The 15,626-nt window shown below is 39.5% G+C and overlaps 1 protein-coding gene across 1 annotated transcript; it reads right to left on the bottom strand.

The window, feature by feature from the left end:
* Positions 1-1,318: 1,318 nt before the first annotated feature.
* On the bottom strand, positions 1,319-14,644 carry LOC135472509 (sodium- and chloride-dependent GABA transporter 1-like). The gene is made up of 12 exons (XM_064752035.1): positions 14,596-14,644; positions 10,933-11,064; positions 10,075-10,318; positions 9,051-9,183; positions 7,977-8,111; positions 6,616-6,719; positions 6,088-6,212; positions 5,624-5,736; positions 4,037-4,136; positions 3,684-3,793; positions 2,461-2,628; positions 1,319-1,423 (listed from the first exon to the last, which is right to left on the bottom strand). Exons 1-12 carry the CDS (start codon positions 14,642-14,644, stop codon positions 1,319-1,321), a joined length of 1,518 nt encoding a protein of 505 aa, XP_064608105.1.
* Between the last annotated feature and the right edge of the window lie 982 nt (positions 14,645-15,626).

Here is a 15,626-nt window from a genome sequence, read left to right as displayed (position 1 = left end):
AATGCCCTATGAAATTCTCAAAACTTGTGTTATATATTAACAGATTTATCACTATTTGTGTGCCATGACAAAAATGATAATTGTAATAATTAAGCAATGACTGGCATGTTAGATTTAAGACAAACGTGAGCACTATATATCAAGACAGCCTGAGAGGAAGTTCTTGAGGGCGCTGACTTCTTTGAGAAAACAGCTTGTCAGGTATCTGATTAGGCTTCTGCCAAGGGTTCGGCTTCCCAATATTAGTCAAAAAAGCTAAAATACGAACTAAGATTCATCACGTCGACAGATGAAAACTATGCATAAAAATACTTTTATTCATTTTTTCAGATTTTTTAAAGAGTATTTAAAGGTATTCAAATATATGAATACTATGGTGGGCTTTATGAGCCATACTGACGGTATCTAGGAACTCTGACGTCACGTCACCTTTCTTTCTGATGTTCACCAGAAGGAAAGAATTTTTGGGAATTTCATTTCAACAATCTTTTACTCACGGGTAGAAAGAAAAATTCCAACATTCAGTGTCGTGATTAGAGTTGGAAAAGCTTCCTTTGACGTCAGAGTCCCTAAACGCTGATAGTATGGTCCATAAAGCCCATCTTAGAATCCAAATGTTTGAGCGCCTTTAGCTCTTTTCACAAAAACCTAAAAAAATAAAATAAATGAAAGTGTATTAATGCATAGTTTTAAGTGGTCTATTTAGTGATGCTTACATCCATTTTAGAGGTCTTTTACTCGAAGGAAGAGAGATTTATTAAAGCCATGATGGAAAAAATAAATTTATTAAAGTCACTAAGGAAGAGAGATTTATTAAAGTCACGATGGAAGAGAGATTTATTAAAGTCAAGATGGATGAGAGGTATTCTTTAGATATGCACTAAACACCAATGGTAAGAATCATATACTGCTACTTAGTGAGAGCATTGAGAACACTGGTTACATGTTGTCGTTGTACAGGAATAATCAACCAGCATCGCAATACTATGCATTAAGCTTATGCCAGGATTCAGGTCAGAAGGCAAACAACCATTAATGTTAAATCCCAATTCATTGAGATCAGTTTTTAACAATCCAATATTTATTTCAAATAATGAGATTTACAGAGCGTGAAGATTGGTTTATGTTTCGTGAATGCACGAAATGCGACATCGATTTAGCGAGTAACTGGTCTCGTCTTTATGAAGATAGAAGACTAAGTGATGGACTGTTTTCTGTCATGTCGCTTTCTTACTTTCGAACAATGACAAGATGCATATCTGAGCAGCTGTTTTGTGGCCAGTGCAATCCGCCCTATATGAGGATAACATAGTCCAGGTTAAATACTTGGACTCTTCATCATCATCTCCACCTCAGGACCGTCTCTCACAGGTATCCGTACACCGCCTTTGCCGATAGCAGGTTTAATCGAGGATTTTAACCGCTAAAGATAAGGAAAAAAATCATCCCGTTTAATGATATTTAACTATCTATAGCACGTAGCATACAAATACAACGTTCCTGCTATCTACGTATACATCGAAACACATTAAACTGAGTTCACTCATTGCGATTTGTATCGTCGAATTTGATTAAAATTGACTGGAAATAGGACAAACCCTATTTCGTAACATGCCTTCCGCAAATATTACATTTCAGTTGTAGAACAATTCGACTGTAACACAAACAGAGCACGTAGTTCAGTGAAGGCACTCCAGTTTCCTCCACCCATAAAAATAGTATAGGATAAAATTCTTCAGCATGACGTTAAATGCAATCAAATAAATGAATAGATACCGGTACTAGAAAAGGAATGGACACAAACCACGATGATCCCAATCGATGGACACACGTTCGTTAAAAACCATATCTGTACGTCACGCTTGGGAAAGTTTATAAGTAATCTGCTAAGGTTGGAGGTTTTCACAAATAAAACTGGCCGCCATCGTGTAAGGGAAATAGTTTTGAGTAAGGCGTTAAACATCAATCAGATAAGTAAATCAACCAACCACGATGAATTATAAAAAATCACCTGGGGGAGATTGGAATAAATTCACATCCAGCCTAGTATACTGTTGTGTTACGGTTTCTAACTTAAGGACAACACAATGTAGGTCTATCGGTACAATTATTAAAGTACTTCTATTTTACAGTTCATCTGTATTGCAGTGATGCCTCCTTTTCAACGACTAAAAGCGGGTTTAAAACCGGCCTTGGTCATGGAATTTGTAGATTTCCCGGTTCCCACCCTTTGGGCGCTTTTGTGACATTAAGCGGTGTACATATCTGTACATCTCATATGGAAAGTTCGCCAGGTACTTTCCAAAGGTCGGTGGTTTAACCCGGACACTGCGGTTTCCTCCCATAAAACTATTTACTATCATATAAGTGAAAAACTTGGGAAATGGCGATGAACAACAATTAAATAAATAAAGAGATAAATAAATCTGCATCGAAGAATCACAAAACCTAACTACATACCTGACGCAGCGTTCCTCTTTCCTTGGCTAGTGCATAGATCATAAAGCCAGGGATGGGCAGGGAGCTACTAATGGCCAGAATCCAACCAAACACGTTTGTCCAATCGGGATATACATAATCTCCGTACTTTGGCGAACGAAACGTTGCCATGGCGAACGTCAGCGCTGTCTGGGGACACATATATATACACCACAAAAATAGATCATTCCTAGTCAGTCAGAGTTCAAACAACTTACCAATGTTGTTGGCTTGCTGATTTTCGCCTGGGTGAACTACATTATGGATAATCTAGAAAAATCAAACGCGGTGATGGTGGAACTCAATCCTGAATGATTTCTCAGACTGCTGTATGCCTGCTTGATGTCCTGGGTATCCTACAGGACTCTGATCTGGCTAACAATATCTGGTTAGACTTAAACAGGACTCCAGATTCACTATTCTTATCAAAGGCACCAGAGCCATTGAGAGAACTTTTAAACCCTCAGGAACCAATTCAAGAACCAAAATCTCAATTTCCTGACATATACACTAAAAAAAGTAATCTCTTAATTCTAACTCTTGTCTGAGTGATGCTAGAATGTATACTGTTATTATAATATAATATTCTGTTTTGTTCAAGACAATATCTGTTAGTGTATTTGATTTATTTGATTTTATGTTTATTTATTTTGATTGGTGTTTTACGTCGTACTCAAGAATATTTCACTTATACGTCGGCGGCCAGCATTATGGTGAGAGGAAACCGGACACAGCCCGGGGGAAACCCACGGCCATCCGCAGGTTGCTGCAAGGCTGGACTTAAACTCACAGCGACCGCATTGGTGAGAGGTTCCTGTGTCATTGCGTTGCGTTAGTGCGCTAACCAACTGAGCCACGGAGGCCCCCTCTGTTAGTCTAAAACAATGTTGAATTGATAGAAAATGTGTGCTATTTTTAGCAGAATAACCTGTTGCAAGAAGAGAATAGATTCTAGCATCACTCACAGAACAGACTTTCTGTTAAATTTAAGAGATAATTTTTGGCAGAGTAATACTAAAAAGGGAATGTCGGACTTACGTACAATAATTCAAACGAGGTACCAAAACCAACCGGTAGAATTTCATGCACAGTTTCAATGTGGAATGTTACCTTGACAAAATTATTTAGTGGTGCACGAGGATCATATAAAATAAAACAATCGATGACAACAATCGCATACAAAACTTACCATATGTTCCACTTACCATCATTGACAAGGGCACCAGAACCATCCAGGAGAATTTCATAAACCTAAGAAACCATTCCGGAGCGAAGGATCCCATTTCCTTGATGTTGGACAGAAACCGGTCCGCACCTTGCAAAATATCAATCAGTTTATTGATTAGAATAATAGGTAAGAAAGTTAAACTTTATCCTTACGACTTTTGGTTTGCTGATCTACTGCAGCTGCCAACGTTGTATTCTTGGCGAAGAATTTCGTCTGGCAATCGACATGGCTTCTACCACAGTGTTTTGGTAACATATCCTTACGCCATTGCTGAAAAACTTGGCCTGAAAAAAAATAGTACTCTAAAAAAGGTCTCACGTATCCTCTTACCATAGATCCATGTGATGACCACGCTCTCACAGGCAGCTATCAACAAAATGGTGAAGAAAGACGCGTACCAATCCACGATTTGAAAAATATAAATGCCACCCTAGAGTAGGAAAACATAAAGTAATATCAGTATAAGCTTAATAGTTCAAATCATATTGCCAGTCTCTTAGTTTGTGTCAGATATGTTGATTTGAACGATGTTTTTGAAGAGCAGATAACAAATTGCTTCTTTCTGTCACAACATCGATTCTGGAACATCGCTTCTACCGCAGTACTTGTGCCGGAGTATTTATGCAGTCAGCTGAATAATTGGCTCATCCCTGCGAAACGAAAACAACTGAATAATACTTGACGATTGAAATTTATAGGAATATACGAATAATTCTGAGGTCATGTAAGAAATTTTTTACGCCAGTGTCACCCCGACATAAAATCCGTCAGTTTTCTGCTGGTAGCAGAAGAGTGACCTCCCTTGGTATGGTGTCGTTTGTGCTGTACTACACGATGGATTTATTTATTTATTAATTTGACTGATGTTTTACATACTCAAGAAAATTTCACTGATTACGACGGCGGCCAGCAATATGGTGGGAGGAAACCGGGTAGAACCCGGCGAAAACCCATGGCCATCCGCAGGTTGCTGCTGACCTTCCCACGTACGGTTGGAGGGGAATGCACGATGGAGGTCAGTCCATACTGTTAATTATCAAATAAAAAAAAATTTGTCAAACACAGAAAATTTAAATCAAATTGCCTTTTTTGTTGTTAAAATAACAAAACTATTCCTCCATTTTGTCCTAAACTCCTAAATTGTCAAGTTCAATAACAGACCATCTGCCGTATACCGCATAAGGTGACGACTTGTACATGTCGAGGACCCCAGTCAAACTCGCCCCAACAGTCTGGTAGGAGTCAACTGATAATTACAATAACATCATTCTAACCTGTGTTACCAGAGGGAAAGAGAGTATAAAACACAGCGCAAGGAATCCCAAAACCAGCAGAGGCTTTCTGTTAGAGAGTACTTCTGGGAACAAGTCGGTGAGCCCTGTAGTAATTGTCTTCACATTCGCAAACTGGAATGGGAAACCATTGTTGTTAGCTCAATAAAGTGGATATTTTTAACCAGAAGTAACAGATTCGTTTATTTATTTTACTGGTGTTTTACGCCATGGTAGGAGGAAAGTAGACAGAGCGTGGTGAAATCCGTGACCATCCGCAAGCTGCTGCATACCTTCCCACGCTCAACAGGAGAGGAAGCCGGTTTGAACTGAACTCACAGCGATTGCATTGGATAGAGGTTCGAAAAACAAAAAGTTTGTACTTTCTACGATGGAAATTTTATTGCTATGTTGTTCAAGTGAAGGCTTTGTTTTTTGTTCAACTCAACAAGGCATTGACGACTATCTGAACATGCCAGGTGTAGGCCTTTACCATGCCAGGTGTTTTCATATTACTCTCAGATTTTAAAATGCATTTTGTTTTCACTTTTAAAAGTGAAACTATTAGTAAAAACATTTTCTAAAATCTTTCTGATTTGTGGCCACCAGTAATTCATGTCCCTTAATGTACATAGACAAATCTTACCTGGCTGTCCAGGCCAAGAAACAGAATGAGGAGGAAAAATAAGACTGCCCATAAATGTGGCACAGGCATGGAGGCGATCACTTGAGGGTAGGTCACGAACGATAATCCAGGACCTGCAAGGCCACATATATAAATTAATCAAAAGTTTGTTAAGTGGACATACAACAACTGAAGTGTAAATTATTTAACAATTTTTTATACGGCCATAAATCAACTAAGGTAAGCTGTACCTCAATCAAAAGTGTTGAAGTGTAACAATACAATCAAGAATAATTAAAACATTATTAGATACATTTGAGTAGCTGTATAAATTTGACAATAACATTTTCCCCTTGTAACAATCTGCAGGTGCTGAAAAAGTTCACAGACAAAAGTTTCCCCAAATACAATGAAATCCGATGTACGATCAGACCTCGCTAGGGCGTCATTAATGTTGTATTTCATCCCACTGACGTCATCAGTACCTGTAGTGATGACCTCAGCCACGTGAGATCCCGACTGATGTGCGATACAGCCGACACCCGCAAACACGACTGCGCCACAGAATATAGCCGTAACTGTGTCCGTGACAGCAACAATGACTGAATCTCTACATAAGGAAAAGAAAGGGGTTTCAAGTCCAGAATACGAATATAGAGTATTTTCCGTAAAATTCAATAAGCTATTCAATTTGATAGACTTCATGAACTGTATTTGGGTGCAGGCAGTTCCTGGCCTTTAACGATATGGTGCAGCAGCAGGTTTACGTTATGTTTAATATACTCGTTCACCATTAATTCTGGACTAAGCGCGACTTAAACACTTAGCTTTAAGTTAAATCTGATCTTTTGACCATTTGAGCCCTGAACATTAACCCGATTTTGTATAAACTCATGCTTAGTGATATAAAGAAAAAAATTGAGACATTTGTGCAATAATTTTAGCCAACAATGTTCAGTCTGGTTTTACATACATCGATATTCTCACAGATTAAATTTAAGACGTAAACCAACCTGAAACAGTTATGATGGAAGGGGTTATAACTGGAAAGGTTGATCAGACCGCCCCAGCCCGATCCCAGGGAATAGAACACTTGGAAGAAAGCCTCCAGCCATGTCTACAGTGCACGGACAAGAACAACACGCTGACATATTGTAAGATACCATTTCAATATTATCATGCTTCTTAAACATGAATATGTCCTAATGATAAGGAATGGATCAATGTTTGTTGAAAATTCAATATCTCTCACAATGAAATACTGTTAAAGAGGATTATTATTACTGAAAACATATTTTTGTAAAACACAGGAGAACTATAAATATCCTTTTTTGTTTGTGATTATTTTTGCGAAATTTGAAGCAAAAATGAATAAAATTACACAGTGTAGTGTTTAAAGCAAGTTTAGCTTTGCGCTCGATCAACAAGTGACCTAGATGACATCTGATGTCGCAAAGTGGCAGTCACGCAGACCGGTCTCAAGTTTTTTCTCTGGGATGAAATCACGTGTCAGATGCCACATATTAACCGCATGTCTAGTGACGATTTCCACAAATGCCTTTTTTTACTGCACGATGTCACCATTCAAGAATAGGTCGCCTGCAGGTGAATTGGCTGTATTCTTATTTTTCTCAAAATTCAATTGTACTAATATGAGTGTTTTTGAATTTTAGAATTAGTGATGAAGTTCGACTTTAAACTGTTTAAAAACGTTTAATCAGCTCTATTCACACAAATCCTGTTCCTCCAAGCATTGTGTTTTGTCATGTCTGCTCATGATATGGTTGTTTTTTGTAAATAATTTATTATATTAAAATGTGAAGTTATTTTCTTATGTGAGCATCAGGAAAAGATTTTGTAGGGTAATACTGACAACAATTCGATATGTATCTGAGATAAAAGACATTTACCTATTGTCTGATAGGTCATTTTCGTTATAGTTCTTATAACTTCCCGTCCTTCTGGGATAATTATCGTCAACAAAATGAAACAGTTTTAGAAATGACTCGTTGTGATGCTTTTATTTTACATAATTTATTTAATTACATATGCTGTATGTGACATGCAGCAGCCATGGTAGTCAGATTTTTGCCTTAAGGTACACATTAGGCAAAATAACATTGAACACTCTTCAGGAAAATGTATGCAGTTCGATTATTTGTTTTAAGTTTCAAATTTAGCGTTCTCCCCAAAGGTTTAACAATTGCAGGGAATTGTGACCAGGTGTAATTGCTTCTGAAATCGATAGAAATCGACTGAAATTCAGAGTAAAGTACAATAAAAAAAACCCATGTAAAGTTGTGCGTTAAACATCGGAGAAATGGTGTGTAGTTGGCTTCCACAGTTTACAGTAAGCATTTGGCGTCTGTCTTACCTGGTAATTAGCTACTTTTTCCCAGCGGGGCGTGAGGTAGTACATCAGTCCGTCCACTGAGCCCTCGCGGGTTAGGAGCCAGGCGAGCAGTACGATGAGGAGTACAGCCGGCGCCGTGGCCGTCAAGTACACAGCCTGCACACAGAGGGTTCAGATGCCACAGATTATTACACTCAGTACCAAAAGACAGCATGAAGAGGAAACAACACAAGCTGAGGAGGATGCTTAACATAAGTGTATCCACATGAAGAAGAAAACCGACAGCAAAAGCTGAAAGGCAAAAACCAGTCTAAAATGAAGTATAGATCAGACGAAAGACATTAAAAACTGGCCAGGAAAAGAGTTGGCTTTTTTATCGAATGTTTCTAACCAAGTGAAATTGTATTAAAAGATCAGATTCTACGGTGGTCTGTTGTAACCCAGAAGGTATTAAATAAGTTACATCAATACCTTTTGCCTGAAATAATTCGAGTCAAGGTCAAATCAGCGAATGCATTCACAGATCTTTATGTATATGCATCTTGAACGATGAAATGTAGTAGTCTAATGTGTAGCAAAAACCCTATGTGACGTGACTGGTTAAAACAAAATATATTTTTGAGGGATCTTTGCCTTTAAACGGAAAGTTTTTATTTGTGGTACACGGTAATGATGAAGTTTGGTGGTAGGATTTGATTTGAGCTTCATTTTATTTAACCAAAAAGACCTTTAAGGGAAAGACGTAGGCCTTACATAGGCCGTAAATTTGTATCTGTTATATTCTTCCCAGCTTTGCTTTCGGAAATACATACGTGCACGTGGGTATTCAGTAACCTGTGACTCGGTCATTTCGAGCGGGCAGTCCTGAACATGTCAAATTTGTGGGCTATGAATACATGTTTTCTTTAATTCTACAGTACTGTAGACTTCAAATTACCTAGTTCATAGCCAATGTTGCCTACAGCTGTAAGTTACGGTGTGCACTGTCTTTACCTGAACAACTCGTGTTTTCTAAATGCTCAAAAATAACTATACGCCATGTTTAATATGCCTCTTGCATTCTTCCAGCCCCCCATCTAGGCCCTCTTAACTTACTATTCTTGAGGATTCGATTCCTTTGAAGATACAGACGTACACCAAAACGAAGGCCACGAACATGGCTATTACCAGCTGCCATCGTAGAGAGCCCGGGTTGTCTATGCCATCAGAAACTTCAAGGACGTTGAACCTATGAGAAAAGAAGACACATAGCCGAATACCCCGAGTGCACTGAATGGTAATATGGAAGCTGGATATGGCCATCGACCTAACATCGCATCCCCATCGCGTCGTTATATTGGCTCCCGATGGTCTCATTTCCACAATTCTCCACTATTATGTTACTGTGACATCGCCCCCTAATATTAACACTATCGGGGTGCGATGTTCAATTGCGACGTTGTGATGATGTTTTTAGCTGTCTATGTATTTGATTTGGGTTTACGACGTACTCAAGAATATTTCACTTGTACTACGGCGGTCAGCATTATGGTGGGAGGAAACCAGAAATATCTCGGGGAAACCCACGGCCATCCGCACGTTGTTGGCAGACCTACCAACATACGACCGAAGATGAAACCTACATGGGCCGGATGTGAACTTACACCGACCGCATTGGTTACTGGTGCTACTGGGTCATTGCACCGCACTGGCCTACTTCGGCCACGATGATGGTTTTATCCGAAGACATGAACCAGGAGTAAAGGACTAGAGGTATCCACTATTTACTTTAACTTGCATGATTGCCGAAAGTATATATAAGCCGGCTTATACGCTATAGCCTGATTGACAGAGAAGTGTGTTTAAATATGACAGCACATGCTGCATTTTAATCATTCAAGACCACTAACGTCTTACATAATTTTACCTTAGGGGATACTAAGGGTCATGTAGGATGCTACTTATTAAGCATTTAGTTGAACAGTTAGAATAAAATCCTACCTGAGTTAAACTGACAGGATGCCGGATTTTACCCATTACGTACAACTATGGCCAACTTTCACACTTGTCACAGTTTTATTGAACACTTCGTGGTCAAAGATATCTACGAAATATTGTTTGACATCGTCGGTCACTTTACCTCCAGAACTCTTCCGTAGCTAGATGACCACTGAGATTTGCTGTGTTCGCAATGGTGGTGGTGACGTTTCCAGACAGGTCAGGGAACAGAGGGACACAGGAGTTTGTGTTCCAGGGATTATGGCATGTAGACCACGGCAGAACAGGAGCGAAGGACATAGCCAGAAAGTAAAGCACCCAAGCGAGGATCACCATTCCGTACAGATATCCCACAAACGCCAGTATCGTGATTGAGTACCCTAAACCTGAATTACAGCGCAATATTATAAAAATCACCTCTGAAGTAAGACTTATAATACATCGCAATATCATAATAATCACCACTGAATTCATACATGCAATATGGAACAATGTAATAATAATCACCTCTGAATCCATACATGCAATACAGAAAAACATCACTATAATCACCTTTGAATCCATACATTCAATATAGAACAATGTCATAATAATCACCTCTGAATACCTAAAATGCAATATAGAACAACATCATGATCATCACCTCTAAATCTATAATGCAATACAGAACAATATCATGATAATCATCTCAGAAGTCAAACGTGCAATACAGCGCAATATCATAAAGGTTACCTTTGAAGTCATACATGCAATACAGAACAATATCTTGAGTATGGCATTATAACAACAATCAGATAAGTAAATACGTAAGCAAATGATTATTATGGAGTAAAACAAAAGTCAGTGGAGGAAATAAAGTGGAAATATTCAACGTTTTTCAACACAGTTAGGGAAATGGGCGAGGTATTACGAAGTGAAAAAAAATATTAATACCCATTTTTAAGCAAATGAGGCTCATGGCATTATAGAAAAAGGGAAGAGTATTACGAAAAATATTTACCTTTAAACAAAGGGCACACGTCAAATATTAGAAGTGGACTGAGTCTGAAATATTGGCCAAACGCCGTCTCCATGAAGACCACCGGGATGCCGATGACAATGGCAAATATAATGTACGGGATCAAAAAGGCACCTAAAATATACAGAAGAAGACAATAAATAACATGTTAAAGTTCACAATGTGCTGCAGGGTGTTATGGCACACTAAGATCCTTACTTTCAAGTGGCAAGCAACAGGAGGTGCAAGTTCAAACCCAGGGTTGGACGGGGAATTCGCATGTTTACCCCACTCTAACTGTTTGTGGTTCTTGGCGACAATAAGCTTGTCGATAATGGTCATGTGGTCGCTCGTGCAGTCTTATCACAGGCACAGACGATTTGTTTTCAATCAATGTATGGTGTGCATATATGTACGTCAAGCATGAGAAAGTTCTTCAGTAACTTGCCAAAGGTCGGTCGCTCACTCCGGTCCTGAGATTACTCAGTCCCCATAAGAACGAGAACACGCCATTATGCCGATCATCACTATCACCATGTTAAGGGAAAGACAACTCCTCTTGATGGCACGTCCCAATCCATTTATTTATTTATTTATTTATTATAGATGTTTGCTTCTTGTGAAACAATACTCACTTCTTTTCCCCTTATGCCATGTTTCATGGGTGGAGGAAACTCGAGTGTCCGGTGTAAACCATCGACCTATGGCAAGATACTGACGAACTTTCCCCCGTGTACCGACAAGGACCCCACAAAGAATGACATCGGAGGGATGCATCGAGATGATAATTAGGTGGCCCGGCACTCGACACCTATTGAAATCGTTCGGATTTTTATTATTATTCCTCCGTTTCTTACACTTTTTTAAACGGTTTAAGAGCTGTAAAAAGAGAAGTTTTTGTTGAATGCTGTAGAAATTTGGTGATATTTGGGATAAGGTTACGAGGCAAATTTGGGCTGCTTTTTGGTTAACTTTGGTCACGTGACATGGTGGCCATCTTGGATTTGATCGAAACGTTTAAAAATCTTTTTCTCAAGAACAATCGCATGGATTCTTTTGAAATTTCATTCACTTGTAGGGTGACCTCAGTTATAACAAGTTTGAAATAATCTTGGACATGCATTGAAAACTTTGGAAGCTAGCCAATGGTCGAACTCATGACGTCATAATAAGTGTCTAAGTTTGATAATATTTTCATGTATTCTGGTGTATTTGGCAACTCTGCTGTTGGATTTTGCCTGAATTTGAATTTTGAGATATAATCAAAAACTGTTTTCAGTCACATAATTTCAATTACCTGCAACTCGAGAACTACGAAAGCTACAAACCTAAGACTTTTACCAAATTGTAGCCCATGACATGTAGTTTCTGGTGCATGCCAGCTGATTTGAGCTACGATCTATAGTTTTCTCGCTAGAAAATATTTAAATGATACCACCCTACTTCGGCAATAGAAATGTAAGCCTCTGCAGTTAACAGAGACTTTGGAGGTAACTGTCTATAACTATACATCTGTTGCAGGCAATCTACCCCATAGGTTGGCAACTTGTCACTGAAACCGAGAAATGACGAACAAGCCGACAGTTTTAACGACTCTCATTGGCTAAGAGGCAACCATTTTTTCTCCATGTTGACTGTTTTTGTAAATACTGTTACGATTTGTACATGCAGGTTAAATGTGGTTCATTCTCCATTGTCAGTGTACTTCGGCAGTTGAATATAGCTATTCGTCGTTATGTGTATTAGTATCTGTTGGTAAAGCGATGTTTTGCGAAGCTTAATTTGTCCGATCATGGCAAATTAGTTCAGCGGATTACTTTCATAGTGTTTTATAATATGACATTCAATTGGGCCTTGATGCTTGGTCACCCGTATCGCTGTAAGGAAGAGTAACAGCTTTAATTCATAATTAAAATCCCACTAATAATATAAAAAGTCCCTTTATTTCCATTGAAACGAGTTAGGATTTCGTTCAGACGAAATCTAATCTCATCCAACTGTATTCAGGAAGGAATATGTCTGTAACCCTGTGTCTGTCCGAATTTCTCCACAGCTGCTAATTATACTAGTTTTATACTAAAGATCCAAATACGAGCAGTGGTGAGTGTTAAAAAAAAAGAAATTGATGACGTTACAAATTTTGCGTTTCCACACTCATGTATATTTTCTTAAGCTTTGGAATGGATACTTTATTAATTTGGGGCCTGCAATTTACATCGTGTGGAAAACATTGAGTATTTTCAATGAGCACTGCATAGTGTACCAATTACACGACCTTGCCTAGAGTGTTATGTACGTATGACTGCTAGTGATTTTTAATCGACCTAAACAATTTGTCAATCATATGGTATTAGGTGTGTGTATATACTTTGTACACACACCTAAGGTGCTTCTTGAAGCAGGGCTTTGGCGACTCCATTCCGCCAAAGACCTGCCGTCACTGCGATATCATGCCTCGCTTTGAAGCTAACGCTCATATCCACCGAAGAAATACAAAGCAGAAATATCTGAGTAACAATCTCTCATTAACGTCTACCTGTTATCCTATAACATCTCTACTGTTTTTAACTCGCCTGTCACGATAACTTTTGAATGTTTCACATTCGCTTTATTAACAGTGTACAGAGGATGCGTAATACATAGACAGCCCCTGCTGGCAGCTTGTATGGTGCGTACAAACCTTAACATGAAAAATGACCGAGGTGCTGCATTAAGGTGCGACGTTTCTCAAGAACAAGAAGACTGTACCAAACAAGAAGTGAAATACCGAGAACAACTTCCCATAAAGATGGTTCATCGCAGCCGAAAATACCGCAAAACAAAATCATGGATAAAGACAGACCCTTATTTCAGTCAGGGTTGTTGCTAGCTGAGGCCGAACTCAAAATATTAAGACAGGTTCCACTCTTTATAAACACGTCATTTTTGCACTAACTGTTAGGCCTCTCGTAAAAGTACAAGGCGGACGTTTGATACCTGTATTTATTTATTTATTTATTTGATTGGTGTTTTACGCCATACTCAAGAATATTTCACTTATACGATGGCGGCAAGCATTATGGTGGGAGGAAATCGGGCACAGCCCGGGGGAAATCCATAAACATCCGCAGGTTGTGACAGACCTCCCCACTTTCGGCCGGAGAGGAAGCCAGCACAACAGCGACCGCATTGGTGAGAGACTCCTGGGTCATCAAGCTGCGCTAGTGCGCTAACCAACTGAGCCACGAAGGTTCCTTGATACCTGTAGGGTGCATGAAGAAAGTACTGGTAGCCCTTACAGTTTAGAGTAAAAAATGTTCGAGACATCTTCATGTTTTTATGCCGTACTCAAGAATATTTCACTTATACCACGGTGGCCGGCATTGTAGGGTGACAGTAAACCGGGGACATCTTCGTTGCACTTTTTGATCATTAAGCTTATACCTTACATTTCAAAGCGTTTAAAATAATTTTAAAACAAACAGAATTCACAACCATAATGCGCCAGCTGTGACCATTCTGCTTTTTGGTGTTATTATTGGCAAATGTGATTCTCAGTGAACATTTTAAATCATTTTCCTGGTGGTGTCTTACTGTTAACCAGGACAACGATGTTAAGTTAATTACTCATTAGTTCTGAAAACTCAGAAATCATTAAATAGCAGCGAATAGAACATACACACTTACCTCCGCCATTTCTCATCGCCAGGAAAGGGAAGCGCCATATACTTCCCATCCCAACAGAAAATCCCACCAGAGACAAAATGAATTCAATCGGCCTTTTCCATTGCCCTCTGTGTATTTTATCAGAATTTTCGCGTTTTGATTTCATGATTGAGTCCCTCGGATTTTTCCGTCCGTTATACAGGACTGATGTGCTCGATTTGGGCGGTGTGCACAGCTTCAGACCAACTCTAGTCATTGGATTCACGTATGACCTCAGGCGGTAAGCAGGGGACTTTACAGCTCATGTACGGTATCTCGTATGGAGCAAAACTTAATACATGCATTAACGAATAGATTTTCACGACTTGAAGTCCCGTTACCACTGGCTACTGCCTTATTAAAGACTGGAGTTTTGTCCGGTAAGTGTACGCATATCTCTGACGGTATGTTAAATTTCGGGTTGCCCGGGATCTGGCGCAGTGCGGCGACTAATAGCTGGAGTTTTGTTGGCTATGTGGGACAGAGTGGCGGTGAATAGATGGGGAATTAATTCGGTTTCTTGTACGACACGTTGGTTAAAATCCGCTGTTTGTCCGGTTTCTGGCACGGTACGGTCGTTAAAGTTTGAGGGAATTCACTGGTAACTGAGGTGGTAAGTCCGGGGTTTGTCCGGTATTCGGCGCAGTGCGGCGGTTAATGTCAGGGGATTTGTCCGGTATGTGAGGCGGAGTGGCTGTAAATAGCCGGGGGATTAGTTTTTGTGCGGTGCGTTGGTTTAAGTTCGGGGTTTATTTGGTATGTTGCGCAGTGTGGCGTTTAAATCCGCTGTTTTTCCGGTTTCTTGCACGGTGCAGGCGTTAAATATTTAGGGAATTGACCGGTGTCTGATGCGGTACGTTGGTACGGTGGTTAAAGTCCGGGGATTTGCCCGGTATGTAGAGCAAAGTGGCTGTGAATAGCCGAGGGAATAGTCCGGTATCGGGTGTGGTACGGTGATTAATGTCTGGAATTTGTCTGGTACTTTGAATGGTGCGGAGGTTAAAGCCTGGGGA

The sequence above is a fragment of the Liolophura sinensis genome, chromosome 8 (assembly GCF_032854445.1).
Source record: "Liolophura sinensis isolate JHLJ2023 chromosome 8, CUHK_Ljap_v2, whole genome shotgun sequence".
Lineage (NCBI taxonomy): Eukaryota > Metazoa > Mollusca > Polyplacophora > Chitonida > Chitonidae > Liolophura > Liolophura sinensis.
The sequence above is the reverse complement of the archived record's forward strand: the minus strand, read 5'-3'. Positions and strand labels throughout refer to the sequence as shown.